General features: G+C 49.4%; 1 protein-coding gene across 1 annotated transcript; it reads left to right on the forward strand.

Moving 5' to 3' along the window:
• Positions 1-709: 709 nt before the first annotated feature.
• LOC123060766 (peptidyl-prolyl cis-trans isomerase) lies at positions 710-10,694 on the forward strand. Its single transcript, XM_044483601.1, has 6 exons — positions 710-1,020; positions 2,910-3,054; positions 3,262-3,350; positions 5,116-5,170; positions 5,372-5,457; positions 10,310-10,694. Exons 1-6 carry the CDS (start codon positions 829-831, stop codon positions 10,463-10,465), a joined length of 723 nt encoding a protein of 240 aa, XP_044339536.1. The 5' UTR covers positions 710-828; the 3' UTR covers positions 10,466-10,694.
• The last annotated feature ends 5,304 nt before the right edge of the window (positions 10,695-15,998 follow it).

The following is a 15,998-nucleotide window of genomic DNA, read 5'->3' on the forward strand; positions in this document are numbered from 1 at the left end:
TAGCTCTACAGGGCGGCTGCACGGAGACCGGCAGAAGCTTGTGAAGAGCCATGACTGTGATCGATAGCAGCAATCGCGATTATGAATTCTTCTTTTGTTTTCCTTTGAGTTGATGGGGGCTAGATGTACTTCAGACAAGGCTTCAATAAGGAAGAGCGGAAGACCACTAATACTTTTTAGTATTGAATAATGTAGTGTACTATCTATCTATCCATTCAAGAAAATTGATGGCGATGGAATCCGCTTGTGTGCGTGTGTGGGTGTGCCGCTGGTCGCTCGATGGTTTCTGCAGGTTTCGTAAAGTAAGAAACTGTTGGTCCTATTCTGAATTCTAATAATGTTGATCACCAGGGACAGAGAGATCAGAGGACGGATGGAAGGGATGGCGACAACGTTATATTCGAAAGGGAATAACGCTGGAATACCTTGCTGTTGCTACTTGTCAGAGTGCATAATTATGAAGTAAATTACTCGGCACTGCTTAGTTGCCAAACTTGACAGTTGCTAAGACCTTCTGCCGACAAGATACACAAACATACAATTGCATGGCAAGTTAACGTCTTCTGATGGATTTTGTTTGCCTTTCTTGACAAGAAAACTATAACTATGGGTTTTTTGCTAGTATTCCCCTAAACATTGAGTAATAAAGCGTGTTGTTTTCTTAAAAAAAACTGTGAAATAGGCGTCCGCTCTGGAAATGCCTCGTGCGCCCTGTCTTGTCCTCCTTATCCCAATCCCCGTTGATCGAATTCTATCTGATAATCCAAGTGCTCTCATCAATAAGAAAAAAAAAATCTGATAATCCCAGTACTAGCAACCAACCCTGACATGGCGTGCAGGCCGGCCGTGTCCAACCCCTCCGCACTCACGCCGGCGCCGCGCCGATGCGTCGTCCTTGGCCGCAGCAGCACTAGGGGACGCGTTGACTGCTCCCTCCGCTCCAGCTCCGCGGGTGCGGTCAGACTCGGTGCGCGCCGCGCCCCTGCCGCCGCCTTCGTCGTCCGCGCGGCGGCTGCCGAGGTACGCGCGCCTCCCCCCACCTGGCAGTTCTGTGCTCGCTACTCATTCTGGGGGTTTGAATGTTCATTGTTCTGTTTATTTTGAGGTGAAAGCGAGAGCTTAGTATATCCATTCTCGATTACAATCACATGCGGTTACATGGTTGACATTCTTGGCTTGGGCTGCCGTCTGAGGGCTTTTGGAGGAAATCAAAATGTAGGAATTAGGAGTAGTATAGGAATTTGATAGGATGACACTTGCCATCCTAAGGAATCGACTTGCCTCGTTCCTACACGTAAAATGAGCTTTGAGTGGACGTGTAGGCCTCTTTTGGTTCATAGGATAGGATTATCGTAGGAATAGGAATCTTGTAGGAAATGAGATGACATGTATCTCAAATCCTATGAGTAGGAATAGGAAACAAGATGTCATTTGGTTGACACCAAAGGAATTTTTCCATTGAGTCTAGGCTCATTTTTATTTTCCTATGAAATGTGGAGGATAGGAACCAATCCTATGTAGGAATAGGAATCCATTCCTATGAACCAAAGGGCTCTAAAGGAAAAAATCCTATAAGAATCCTATCCTCTAGAAATCCTATGAAATTCCTACAAACCAAAGGAGGCCTATAGTTTCCTCCAAAAACACAAGAAATGAGTAGTATTTCTACGAAATTCCTGTACGCATTTCCTACAAACCGAATGCATATATAGGAAATTTTCCTCCGGAATCCGTGTTCCTATGTTATTCCTACGAAAATCCTCCAAACCAAATGAGGTGGGTGGCAACGTTGCTCTCTATCAGCTTTCTGTATGTTAAGGGCCTCTTTGAGTCGCAGGATTTTCAAAATGCAGGAACAGGAAAAAATGTAGGAATAGTGTCATGTTCTCTTATATCCTATGGGATATGCAGTTCCTGTTCTAAACACTATCCCATGGGATACAAGAGGATATGACACACTTCTGCAAATCCCATAGGATATAAGAGGACCTGACACTCTATTCCTACATTTTTCCTGTTCCTGCATTTTGAAAATCCTGTGAATCAAAGAGGCCTATAGTACAAATGAATCCTGTGAAAAAAATCCTAATGATTCCAATCCTACAAATCAAACGACCATCACAGGAAAAAATCCTAAGGATCCAAATCCTGTAAAAATCCTTTCAAATTCCTTTGTATCAAAGGAGCCCTATACGTTTGGAAAATCTCTCTAAGTTCTTCGTACAGCGCTCACCATTGCGATGGATTCTGCGTCCTCGCACTCAGCTCCCTGAGAACCGGCGCACAGTATGTCCGATCAGGGCAACTCCTTCCCAAAATGTCCGGACCAAGAGGTCCGGACACTTTTTTCCCTCCAACGCCATGCATCAAACATCCGGACGTCCGAATTATCAAAAACCTGAACCCAACCTGGGGAGATTTGGGGGAAGTCCGGATAGTCCGCTTGCCCATTGTCAGTTGGACCACATGTCCTCACAACCAATGTGTTTTCTCCTCTAGGTCCGCCTGGCCCATCCTGTTGTACGCATTTGATGCTATTTGATGCATACGATTTGGATGACCGGCTCCACAATCGCTGTCCGTTGACATGTCTGGACGTGTCCGTGGACATTTGAGGTGTCTGTTTTGATGTTCAGCGTTGGAGTTGCCCCACTGGTCCTTTATTTTTCCGGAACGCGCAAGAGCATTGCGCGTCGTTTCATTAAGATAGAGGGAAAACAACCACATGTACCAGAAATCTACTGACATCAAAGATGAATCGATTACTCAGAACTTCCCTACTACAACCACACTGTCTCAGCCGCCAAGTGAGCAACCAGGGTCATTCCCTGTCGATGATGGGCGCGACCACAGTCGCAGACGCGGAGATCTAGCTTGTAATTTGCCTTGTCCTGTTGCTGCTTCTGCAGGGTGACTTGGATCTCCAGGCTAAGGTGACGAGCAAATGCTTCTTTGACGTCGAGATCGGCGGGGAACGCGCAGGCAAGGTGGTAATTGGACTCTTCGGCGAGGTCGTCCCTAGGACTGTTGATAACTTCCGCGCCTTGTGCACTGGTATAGCACGCTATTTTTTCAGATAAAAGACATCTATTAATGATGCCCAGTCTATAAAGACCAAGGTTCCAAAGTTTTAATTAGCAATCCTCGGTCCTCACTATTTAACGTCGACAACAAATTCGTAGGAGTTGCTAGTGTCAGTAAATGTGCTGAGTAGTATATATCTGGACTCAGATATTGTTGCTCTCTTTTTTATTGGGGCAGGAGACAAAGGTTATGGATACAAGGGCTGCTCCTTCCACCGAATTATCAAGGATTTCATGATTCAGGGCGGTGATTTCCAGAACAACAATGTAAGTACTGTGTTCCCTGATAACTAGTCAGCTCACTTTATTCTGCACTCCTCCCTGTACACCATACATTCCAGTACAATCAAATTGTGAGCTTTGTTTCAGATGGTGTTTGTGCAGCATATGTCCATTCACTTACAGGGTGCACAGATGTCTGTAATGTAGATTTTATATTCTTCAGGTCTGCAGAAATGACCCTTTGGAATTATGAATTTGGGTGCATTCTACTTCTATTTCACCAAGTCAACTAATAAAATGGATGGGGGAAATAGAGGATCCCGATCAATGCCATTGCAGAAACTAGTACTTTTCACCCAAGGGAGTGATTTAAGTCTTCAACAAGTACCGCCCATGAAAAAGATGGCATAATAGAGTTATTTTAGCAGAAGAGTTGCCAGTTATTGTACCAGCTGCCTACAAGTTTACTGATATTTGGATTAAGTGAATGTACTAGGTCCTATCCTCTTCAGCACACTGAGTCTATACATCCCCTGGAGTCTGTGGTATCATGCAGTACCACTTCAGCTATTGATTTATGATATTCTCTAGTTAGTTAAGATGGGTTCTTAAATGTGTTAATTTATATTTATGCCAATATAATATGTTGAAGGGGCGTCGTACTATGACTGTATGGCTCATCCAATATTTATGAAAGTTAGATGAATACTGGCTAGTAGCCACAGTGGCTGCCTAGTATTGTGCCTCTGGTAGAACCCATCGGGGAGACCTGAGAGGCGGTGGTTTACCCTGCGGTGGCTGTTAGCTGTTTCGAGTCCACTTATCTCCAACCCGTGAACTTAGCGGATACTATCATAACACTGAATTCGCCGATTCGGCAGTTCGATCTATGATTTCACACTCATGGACGTTCGTATCACCTTAGGATGGCACAGCCTTAAGTTAAAGGCGAGGTTCAAAAGAGGAAAAGCTTGCAGTGTATACCAAGGCACCCAGAGACGAGTAAGGGCATATCAAGCAACGAAATGCTCCAGGGAGTTGGAAATAAGCATAGATCCAGAGATTCTCAAATAGGTCAACCTTTTAAACCGTCTGCTAAGTCCATGAGCAGGCAAGAGACAACCTGGCGAACTTAAACATCTTAGTAACCAGAGGAAAGAAAGCAAAATCGATTCCCGCAGCAGCGGCGTGCGAATGGGAGCAGCCTAAACTGTGAGAACAGGGTTGTGGGAGAGCAATACAAGGGTTGTGCTGCTAGGCTAAGCAGTTCTGCAACACAGCCTTTCCTAATGCAATTCATTTTTCCTATTGCTACTCCTCACCTCTTCACTTTTATGTCCCTTTCCTATGATAAGCTAAGTGACAAATCTATCACACAACAGTTTACCAGGCCAAGATTCTTCATTTTTATCCTTTCATGAGTTACATGTGTTGAGAAACTACCAAGGGCAAGGATGAAATTTGAACAATCAAATTGCTTAAACACACAAAAAAAGAAAGATAGACGATAATGTGTTGAGTATATAAGTTTGGAAGAGAACATGTTTAATTTCAAAATAGTAGTATTTCTGTTATGGATGCATCTAGGGAAAGTCTGGCAACTTTCTTAGTTCTGGGAAGCACTGCAATGCTAAGATAGTGTACAAAATAAATGTTAAAGTGGGTCGAAAAGCACCTTATGAAAGACAAGTGAAGTTCATCATAATCTAGGTTTGGAGTTCAGTGACTTATTTATCAGCAAACTTGTTTCTGTGACAAGGTAACAGACTTTTTCACTTGTTAGGTGCTAAGGATTTTTTGGTGACCGCAGGGTACTGGTGGGAGAAGTATTTATGGTGAATGCTTTGATGATGAAAATTTTACATGTAAGTGGTTTTATACTGCACATTATCTTTGAATGAACTTTCCACTTTATAACCTTGGCCTTTTCGCCGCACTTCTGATTTATGGACTGAAGCTTCATTGATTTGCATAGAGTTGTGTATTGAATTTTTTGCCTGCAATAGGTTCAGTTTTAGTTCAGTAGTAGTTAAATTGAAAGTTTCTATTTCTTACCCCTTTTTCAGTAAAGCATGTTGGTCCTGGTGTACTAAGCATGGCCAACGCTGGCCCTGACACAAATGGAAGTCAGTTTTTCATTTGCACTGTGAAGGTAAGAAATCCTTAATATTCAATATGGTAGGATCATTTTTAGGTCGCTATTTGCCAAACTCTTCGCTTTCAGAGTCATATATGGTAGTAATAAGTAAAGGCTTTAGTGTTCGAAAGTATCTGCAAATTATGAACAGAGGGGTACATTTCTATCCCTATTTTGTGTTCGATCAATACCATTGAGATTTATTTACTAGCCCTAGGTATTACTTCCAAGTTCAGACACTTGAAAATGGGGGTATTTTTCTGTATTGACAGAACTGAAATCAGTGTTGTAATACCCCACTAACAAATTAGCTTCACAAAAACCATTACTCCCTTTTGTATACCAGAAAAGGAGTAGGATGTGGTTTAGATTCCTGATCCTGACAGAAAACTTTAATCCTTCAATCCGCTCCCTAAATTTCTTTGTAAGATTGTTTGTGCCCACAAAAACACTTACACCCAAAGTAACAATTGACGATACTTGAATTCTTGTTTCTAAAATAGTGTGTCTTCAGCAGAGAGGCATAAAGTCACAATCATTGCAGTAGTCCAAAGTGTGTAAGGGCATGTACAATGGTTAATAAAACCGCCCTATCTTAAATCTGCCACGTAATCTAGAAATGAAAACAAAAACTATGATGTATAATGGTTATCTCTTAGTCTTATCTCCAGTGGTGGAGCTGCTACACTATCAAAGGTGGGCGGGCCAATACAAAGGAAATCCACTATTTTTTCTTTCACAGCTCAGTCTACTCTGAATTCTCCACTGCATTTGCTACTGGCTGGGCGGGCCTTGGCCTATTTTTGTTACACGTAGCTCCGCCAGTGCTTATCTCTATAGTAACTAAATATGTTGTCAGAGATATTGTTCCTAAGAGATAATCTCTTAATTAAGAGAAGACAATCCCTTTTTTCTGATTTCTCGTTCCTCCACCTCATCATTTATCATATGTGGCACAGCATCATTGTACACGTCCTAATATTTCATCATCTTATTGTTTTCAGAACTTCATTTTAGGTTACTACTTGATTCTTTATAGCTGTTAGAGCTGTTGAAAAGTGCACCTTCCACATTTCTTTAAGTTTCCCACAATATGTGGTGAAAAAGGCACATTCCATATTACAGCTGTATAGGTTCTCCCATTCATGACATTTTACATGTCATCGCCATGCCATTTTCAAAAACAATTCTCTTACACGCACCAAGATGTGTGCCATTTTGTATTAGAAGAAGAACGCCAAGATGGTACAAAGCTTAAATGATAAACCTGCCAAAGTCGAAAAGAAGAGAATGGGAAATTAAGCTAGCGAGTAATGGGAAAGGACAGATTGTACTGGCCCTCTTTCCGAGTAACCACAGGATGGCTCCACTCCCACCTAGCTCCGCTCCCACCCTCTAGCTCCTCCAAGCCCCCGCTGCCTGCCGCCGACGCCCCCGCCGGCCGGCCGCCTCCCAGCCCCCCCCCCCCCCCACCCTCTGCCATGGAATCACCTGGTGCTGCCCTTGTCGACCGTCGGGCGACCCTCTCCGGCGAGCGCGTGTCCTCCGGTGACCGCGGGCTTAGCTCGGAGAGCGAGTCCTCGGCGCGCTCGTACAGGGACGCCGCCCTCACCCCGCCGGCCACTGCTGCCTCGCCGGCACCTGGGGCCCTTGGCCGCGCCGCGCTGGTTGCCCGCGTGCCCGCCAGGCAACGCCTTGGACCCCGCTCGGAAGTCCACCGCGTCTCAGGCGGAGCTGTGCTCGACGCTGATGGGTTCCACAGCCGCGACACAGGAACCGCCACCGCCGCCCGCGCTAGGACGGCACCCCCAGTTCCTCGCCTCCCCGCCGCCGCAGCTCGTCACCGGAGGAGATTGCTGGGCTGTGTTTTCGCTGCCTCGACCACCACCACCGGGTGAGGGACTGCACCAACGACGTCTGGTGCAGGCGCTGCCTCACCTCTGGCCACGAATCCCGTGACTGCGACTACCGGCGCCACGGCGACGCGCGGCCTCCTCGTGATGCCCCAAGCAGGGACGGCCCGCCCCCAGTGCGCCGCCGCGCACCCACCCCCGGCACCACCTGCGCTTCCCCAGCTGGCCCCGGCTCCCCCGCCGCGGCCCGACGTGCCCGTGCGTGTCATCATGGCGCAATCCACGGAGATGGAGGAGGTTGAGCGGGTCCTTGGCCGTGCAATGGTGGCCTCCATCACCGGCAACAGGCCGCGGGTGATCGCGGCCGAGGTGGCCGAACTGCTCTACCGCTCCCTCGAGCTATCCGAAGGCGATTTCACCGTCCACGAGCACCACCCCGAAGACTTCCTCATCCTCTTCTCCACCTTGGACACCATGCGCTGGCTCAGCGAGCATTTCATCAGCTCGCCGCGCTTCGCGCTGTCACTACGACCATGGTGCAAGCTCGCGCATGCCGGCGCCGGCGTGTTCGAACACCGCGTCGAGCTCGAGCTTCGTGGCATTCCCGCCCAAGCCTGGCATCTTTCCACCGCCGAGCACGTCCTCGAGGAGAGCTGCTGGATCAAGAGGTTACATCCCCGCACGCGCTCTCGCGCGGACCTGGTCGTCTCCGCCTATCCGGCCGTGTGCATGACCCTGCCGACGTCCGCCGCGCCGCCATCCTGGAGATCGTCGAGCTCCTGCCGTCTCGTGTGCCCTCGGAGGCGCCGGTGGTCAGGACGCTCACGTATCCCATCTCCATCACGCTCGTACGTGCGACCCCGCTCGGAGCGCCCCCTCCCGGTGCCCAGGCCAATAACGACAACCCCGGCTGCGATGGCGCCGGCAATGGGCATGGCCAGGGCTCCGGACCTGGTCGGGCGCGGCGCCATGGTCGGAAGCGCAGGCAGACTAACGCTGCGTCGGACGGCTGGGCCGACGGCATGGCCATGGACGCGTTCGCCTGGCACGCCGTCGACCGCTCAGGACAGGCCGACGGGACGAACACGGCAACCTCCTGGCCCCGGCCGGCGGCGGCAGTGGCGGTGCTGCCCACCTTGCCGACGCGGGATGGCATGTTGTCATGGCCGGGTCAGTTGGGCCCCGTTCGTTCTCGTCACCGAGCCAAAAGAGGAAAAAGAGGGAAAAGAAGGGCCCCGCAAAGGCAGGCTTTGGAAGCAGGCCTGACGCATGCGGCCGTCGAGCCCGCTGACGACGCCACGACGGTTGTGCCGAGGCCAGCTGACGAACACCGACTCCCCCCATGATCCCGAGGATGATTCCGCCGGTCCCACCCCTGCCGCTGCTGATCCAACGCCGTGTCGGGATCTTGCCCTTTTGGGCCAGGTCCCAGACTGCAGCCCGTTGCGCCAGTTTGTTCAGGAGAGCCAGGATCGCCTGCCGCCTTGCCGGGGCAAAGTGGCATCCCGCCCGCTCCTGTCGCCCGGGCGGGCCCAGGAATCTCCGCTGACCAGCCACCGCAGCCCCACGATCGCGCCGCGACGGTTTCGGCGGGAAGAGGCGTCCTCGTTGCCGCCTCCCTCGCCATCCTGCCCGCGCCCGAGCCCTCCTCTGAAGTTGGGGTCCCCCCTCCTCCCACGACTGCTGTTGGGCCAAATGCGGATGGGCCGCCAACAGCCGAGCCCACACCTGCTGCGTCGACGCCCCTAGTGGCCGCTGTCGAGCCCCCCGTCACTGGATCACCGGTGCCCAAAGCCGAGCCGGATGAGCCGGCCCCCCTCGAGCGCTACTCCTGGACCGGAGTAGTGCACGAGTGGGTCAGCGCTCCGCCGATCTGGCTCGGGGCGACGGAGAAGCAGGAGGCGGCCTACCTCGACCACTGGCGCCGCGTTCGGCTGGCCGAGGAGCGCCGGGAGGGCGAGCGCCTGCAGATGCTCGAGCGTGAGGCCGAAGAGGAGGCGCGCCAGGCCGAGGGAGCGGCGGTGCAGCCCGACATCGCCGCCCTCTGGAACACGGCGTTCCCCTGGTCCGGACCTGCGCCGATGCTGATCGACCTCACCGGCCCCGACGCAGACGCCGACGAGGACGCCTAGGGCTGCGTGTCGTCTAGTTTTTAGTTTTTTAATGTTAATTAACATAATGTGGACTTTCGCCGGCCTCCGTGGCCGGCTTTTATGTTTAATTAAATGCATGTTAAAAAAAAATTGGCACGCCGACAAAATGGGTCGGGCTAGCGTTGGGCGCTCGCGCCGACCCAAACACAGCGCCGGACGTTTGTGTCCGCCGGGCCGACCCAAACGGACAAAAAGCGGACAAAAGCGCCGTCCGTTTGGGTCGGCCCGTTGAAGTTGCTCTAAATTCCCTATCTTTCCAATGCAATGAAATGCAAAGGCCATTTGCGTTTTCTTGAAAAAGAAATTAAGCTAGCGAAGCCTAAAAACTGCCAAAAATGAGGAAAGGAAGCGAAAATAAGGCAAAATGAGACCAAAGCCCTACTATTACTGCTGCCTATGGCAGGCCAGGAGGATGTCGTGTGAAACAGCAGCCTCCTCAGCACCTTGCGGTCGGCTAGCTTGCACACTGTTCCACATCCGGCTAGATACTTTCGGCCAAGGGATTGCAATCCAGATTTGTGCTGTTGAAGATGCAGCCATTGCGCCGCCGCCAATTTTGCAAGATGGTGAGCAGAGTTAGCGACCGGCCCCCCTTAGCCTGGGCACTTGTATGCTCGGCGGCGATTCCCAGCCAGTGATAGTATAACTTAATAACCACTTGGGATGGTAGATTTGTAGTGCGTTTATCAATGTATAAACAAGACAAAACGCAGGAGATTAGATTGGATAGGATAACTTATGAGGAATAAATTATCCCCAGCCAATTGAAGAATTTCCCTGTTTGTTTTATCCGCAAGAACCTTTACGTTGAGATTTTCTTTGTGCTTATTCTGACTCAAAATAATGGAATGCTTTTCTCAGACACCATGGTTGGACGACCGTCATGTTGTGTTTGGACATGTGTTGGAGGGCATGGACGTTGTGAGGGAGCTTGAATCGCAAGAAACCAGCAGGTCCGATATTCCCAAGCAGCCCTGTCGAATTGTGGATTGTGGTGAGCTGCCCTTGGACGGCTGATGAGTAGGTCAATAGCTCAGGGTTCAGGGTTGCCTCACATATCCTTCTTTTCTTTCTGCGGCTATAATCTCTGGGGAAAGGGTTACTTGAATCTCCAGCCAGCTAGTCGACTTTTTTTGAGTAAAGAAATCTTATGAGACCTTGTTTTGTTTCACGGCTGTAATATTGTTGCAGGGAAAACAGTACAGTATTCATATGGTAAACTGAAATAATGCCATGTGTTTAAACATGATTTACTCTTTCTCTGCCATGTGAATCGGAAGTTTTTCCTGTGTCGGATTTAGAGCATAGAATCCCATTTGGTGGCAAAATATGTGTTGACGACACGGAGGTACGCTTAGAGTGTGCTTCAAGTCGAGATGTTATGAAAAATGATAAAGTTTGACCAAATAAAAGTTGGTTGAAATTTATGGTTACCGGTTAGTCTTCTTTCTCCTTTATGGTTGAAATGAGTTGATTGAAAATGTTGAAATTTAGCCAAATCAAATAAGGGTCATTGGCAATTTAGCCAAATCGTGGGCGATGAAGGTGACATCATGATTTTACCAATGTTGAAAATGTTGAAATTTAGCCAAATCGTGGGCGATGAAGGTGACATCATGATTTTACTCATGTCCAGGTCACCGGATGGATAATAGCCCTACGCCCTGAGATGAAAATTACCCTAGATTAAACACTGACTGCCATTGGCAATTTTGGATCAAACAAATTACCATAGATTAAACACTGGTTTTCAAAGAATCGGCATCACAAATGTGAAAAAGAGCAACAGGAAGACTAGGCAGAAAATTAATGGGGAGGGGGCGGTTAAAAATTCAAAAAAAAAAACGTCACCACATGATTAATTGCTGCCAGATACTTGCAAAAAAAAAGCAAATGTTTGTCTTGCGCTCTGCAGTGGTGTTTTTTTTAGAGAGAAGAGAAACTCTGCGGTGGTGTTTGTGTCAGTTGTCTGGCGTTTGTGTTTGTCCCTTGGTGGGCCAGGTTTGCATTTGTGTTCATCCGGCATGGGCTTTTTTGTGTTTTATGGGTTATATGGGCTGCGTGCGTTGCTCCACCTGTTGTCGTGGGCTGCTATCTTTTTTTCCTTTTTTTTCAACGAAGTGTGGCAGAGCGGAAGAAGAACTGACCGAGGCCGTCAACATTTCCGTCCTCCCAGCTGTGAATTCTTTCCTTGCCTCAACAAACAAGCTGTGAATTTTAAGGCTCTTGAGTGAGCCAGATTCGTTATGTGCCAGAATATCAAGAGCAAAATATTTTTCAGAGGGCAACCTCCTTACGTGCAGCTTAAAGAAGGGCAGCTCTGACACCTGACAGAGCATTTGGAGTGGTATTCAGACCTTCAAAAGAGGTCATATATGGAGAGTAGGAGATGAGTCTCAAATAAATATATGGGAGGATTCTTGGGTACCAAGCAGCCCCACTTGGAAAGTCATGACACCAAGGGCGAACATTGTAATTACCAAGGTGTCGGAACTCATTGATGCGGATAATAGAGCTTGGGATGAACAGCTAATTAATGATCTGTTTTGGCCAATTGATGCACAAGTATCCTCAACATTCCTTTGGCTCTAGGGATGATGGATGATTTTGTTTTTTGGCATTTTAACATAAGCGGAAATTTTACGGTGAGGTCAGCGTATCATGAAGAATGGGAACACCAACACGGACGAAAGTTGAGGATGACAAATTCGATACAAGCCTCAAGTACTAGTCTAGTTTGGAGGACCATTTGGAAACTACATGTGTCTTCAAAAGTGAAAATTCATGTGTGAAAAACTTTGCTTGGAGCTCTTCCATGTCAAGGAGTCTTAGCGAACAGACATATAATTTCGAGTTCCCAATGCCCCTTATGCAGTTCAGATTGTGAAAGCATCCGGCATGCTTTATTCTTGTGCCCTCGTGTACAGGAGGTGTGGCGTTTACTAGGTATGGCAGCGGTGGTGAATGAGGTGTGCATGGCGGAAAGAGAGGGTGGCTTGGTGATGGCTGACCTCCTCTTGTCCAAGAATCCAATTAAGGCATTGATTAATGATGTTCAGCGCAATGACCTTGTTGCCACAGCTGTGTGGTACTTGTGGTGGGAACGACGCAGATATACACACGGCGAGCAACTGTACGAGCCTACCAGATCGGCACAAACAATATCGACACTCGCAAAAAATTACTCAAGAGCAAAATTCAAGCACAACAGAATTAGGAGACATGGCTGGGAGAAACCACCAGAGGGCACAATCAAGCTGAATGTGGACGCAGGTTTCAACATTGACAGTGGCACTGGCGCTACAGGTGCTATACTTCGAGACCACTCCGGTTTCTTTGTGGCGGCATCTTGCAGCAATATCCCTTTTGTTGAAGAAGCGGCTACGGCGGAAGCATGAGGCTTAAGAGATGGACTTCTCCCCGCAAGTGAAACTGGATGCAACAAGATATGCGTAGAAGGTGATTGCATGGAAGTCATTGAAATCATGCAAAACGGAGGAAATTCGCTTGGACCGGCAGCAACAATTTACCGAAAAAGGCTTTCGCCCCGCTTTATAAATAAAGCAACCACCAAGCACAGAGTATCAGGTAACAACAGAACACACAACACAACAACACGATGCCACCGCAGACAAGGTCCAGCACTCACACACAGACCAACATACACAGACCCAAGTTCCGCTGTGGGCATAGCATAACAAGCCCAACACAGACTCACAACGAAACACCCCTAGACGGCGGTGGCGGCGGCGACGAGAAGACAACAAACTAATATGGTTCTGTTGATGGCGGGGGAAGCGGTGGAGCCAACCGGAGAGCCATCGCGCGAAGCTAGGTGATGATGGAGGTGATGGCGTCTCTCTCCCTGGAACGGCTAAGCGGCCGCAAAGCTACAAGTAACCAGACCATTTGAACAAAGCGTCAGTAGCACGACGAAGAGGAATACACTGAATCACAAGTTTATTCCTAACAGTCCATAGCGTCCAGGCAAGAACCCCAATCGTCAGCCACCTAATGTGGCGCAACACGGGGGGGGGGGGGAGGGGTCGCCTGGAGTTCGGCGAAGAGAACGGGGAAGTTGTTATGGTCCCAGCTTCCACCCACAATCTCGCGGAAACAGCTCCATAGGAACTGCGCGGACACGCAGGTGAAGAAGATATGGTTTGAATCTTCTTCAGGCCCACAGAGCGGGCAACGCCCATCACCAGGGCCATTGCGCTTCAGAACCTCTATGCCAGATGGAAGGCGGCCGCGAATCCATTGCCACAAGAATATCCTAATTTTCAGGGGAAGGCGGATCTCCCGAATGGAGGAGAGCGCCTCATGGCCAGAGCGAAGTGGCGATGGCCATGTAGAGTGATTTGGTGGAGAATTGACCAGACGGCTCGAGGCGCCATCTCGCGCGGTCATCATCTGTCATGAGATCAGGCTCATGGAGAGCAATACAATCAAGCAACTCCTGCCAGTCCGCATTCTTAGCCGGACCAAAAGGCCTCCGGAACGCGAGCCACCCTAAGTCAATAAGGGCGGTCGCCACGGAGATCTGTGAGGCAACCGCGATGGAGAACAGGTCCGGAAAGCGAGCCGCAAGGGGCGTGTCACTAGTCCAGCGATCGAACCAGAATAGCGTGGCGGTGCCAGAACCAATCTCGATCGAGGTCCCGATCCGGAGGACAGGGAGGAGCTGAATGATGGATTGCCAGAACTGGGAGCCCCCAGATCGCTGGCAGAAGGCGAGAGGCTGGCCACGAAGGTTGTTGGAAATATGCCCTAGAGGCAATAATAAAATGGTTATTATTATATTTCTTTGTTCATGATAATTGTCTATTGTTCATGCTATAATTGTGTTATCCGGAAATCGTAATACATGTGTGAATACATAGACCACAACACGTCCCTAGTGAGCCTCTAGTTGACTAGCTCGTTGATCAAAAGATAGTCATGGTTTCCTGACTATGGACATTGGATGTCATTGATAACAGGATCACATCATTAGGAGAATGATGTGATGGACAAGACCCAATCCTAAGCATAGCTCAAAGATCGTGTAGTTCGTTTGCTGTAGTTTTTCCGAATGTCAAGTATCATTTCCTTAAACCATGAGATTGTGCAACTCCGGGATACCGTATGAGTGCTTTGGGTGTGCCAAACGTCACAACGTAACTGGGTGACTATAAAGGTACACTACAGGTATCTCCGAAAGTGTCTGTTGGGTTGGCACGAATCGAGACTGGGATTTATCACTCCGTATGACGGAGAGGTGTCTCTGGGCCCACTCGGTAATGCATCATCATAATGAGCTCAATGTGACCAAATGGTTGATCACGGGATCATGCATTATGGTACGAGTAAAGTGACTTGCCGGTAACGAGATTGAACGAGGTATTGGGATACCGACGATCGAGTCTCGGGCAAGTAACGTACCGATTGACAAAGGGAATTGTATACGGATTGATTGAATCCTCGACATCGTGGTTCATCCGATGAGATCATCGAGGAGCATGTAGGAGCCAACATGGGTATCCAGATCCCGCTATTGGTTATTGACCGGAGAGTCGTCTCGGTCATGTCTGCGTGTCTCCCAAACCCGTAGGGTTTACACACTTAAGGTTCGGTGATGCTAGGGTTGTTGAGATATTAGTATACGGTAACCCGAAAGTTGTTCGGAGTCCCGGATGAGATCCCGGACGTCACGAGGAGTTCCGGAATGGTCCGGAGGTGAAGATTTATATATAGGAAGTCAAGTTTCGGCCATCGGGAAAGTTTCGGGGGTAATCGGTATTGTACCGGGACCACCGGAAGGGTCCCGGGGGTCTACCGCGTGGGGCCACCTATCCCGGAGGGCCCCATGGGCTGAAGTGGGAGGGGAACCAGCCCCTAGTGGGCTGGTGCCCCCCCCCTTGGGCCTCCCCCTGCGCCTAGGGTTGGAAACCCTAGGGGTGGGGGCGCCCCGCTTGGCTTGGGGGGCAAGCCACCCCCTTGGCCGCCGCCCCCCTTTTGGAGATTGGATCTACTAGGGCCGGCGCCCCCCTAGGGACCCTATATATAGTGGGGGGGAGGGAGGGCAGCCGCACCCTAGCCCCTGGCCTCTCCCTCTCCCTCCCGTGACACCTCTCCTTCTCGCAGTGCTCGACGAAGCCCTGCCGAGATCGCCGTAGTTTCCACCACCACACCATCGTGCTGCTGGATCTCCATCAACCTCTCCTTCCCCCTTGCTGGATCAAGTTGGAGGATATGTCTTCCCAACCGTACGTGTGTTGAACGCGGAGGTGTCGTCCGTTCGGCGCTAGGTCATCGGTGATTTGGATCACGACGAGTACGACTCCATCAACCATGTTCTCTTGAACGCTTCCGCGCGTGATCTACAAGGGTATGTAGATGCACTCCTCTCTCCCTCGTTGCTAGATGACTCCATAGATTGATCTTGGTGATGCGTAGAAAATTTTAAAATTCATCTACGTTCCCCAACAGTGGCATCATGAGCTAGGTCTATGCGTAGTTTCTATGCACGAGTAGAACACAAAGCAGTTGTGGGCGTTGATATTTTCAA

This window comes from Triticum aestivum, chromosome 3A, assembly GCF_018294505.1.
Source record: "Triticum aestivum cultivar Chinese Spring chromosome 3A, IWGSC CS RefSeq v2.1, whole genome shotgun sequence".
NCBI classification, from domain to species: domain Eukaryota; kingdom Viridiplantae; phylum Streptophyta; class Magnoliopsida; order Poales; family Poaceae; genus Triticum; species Triticum aestivum.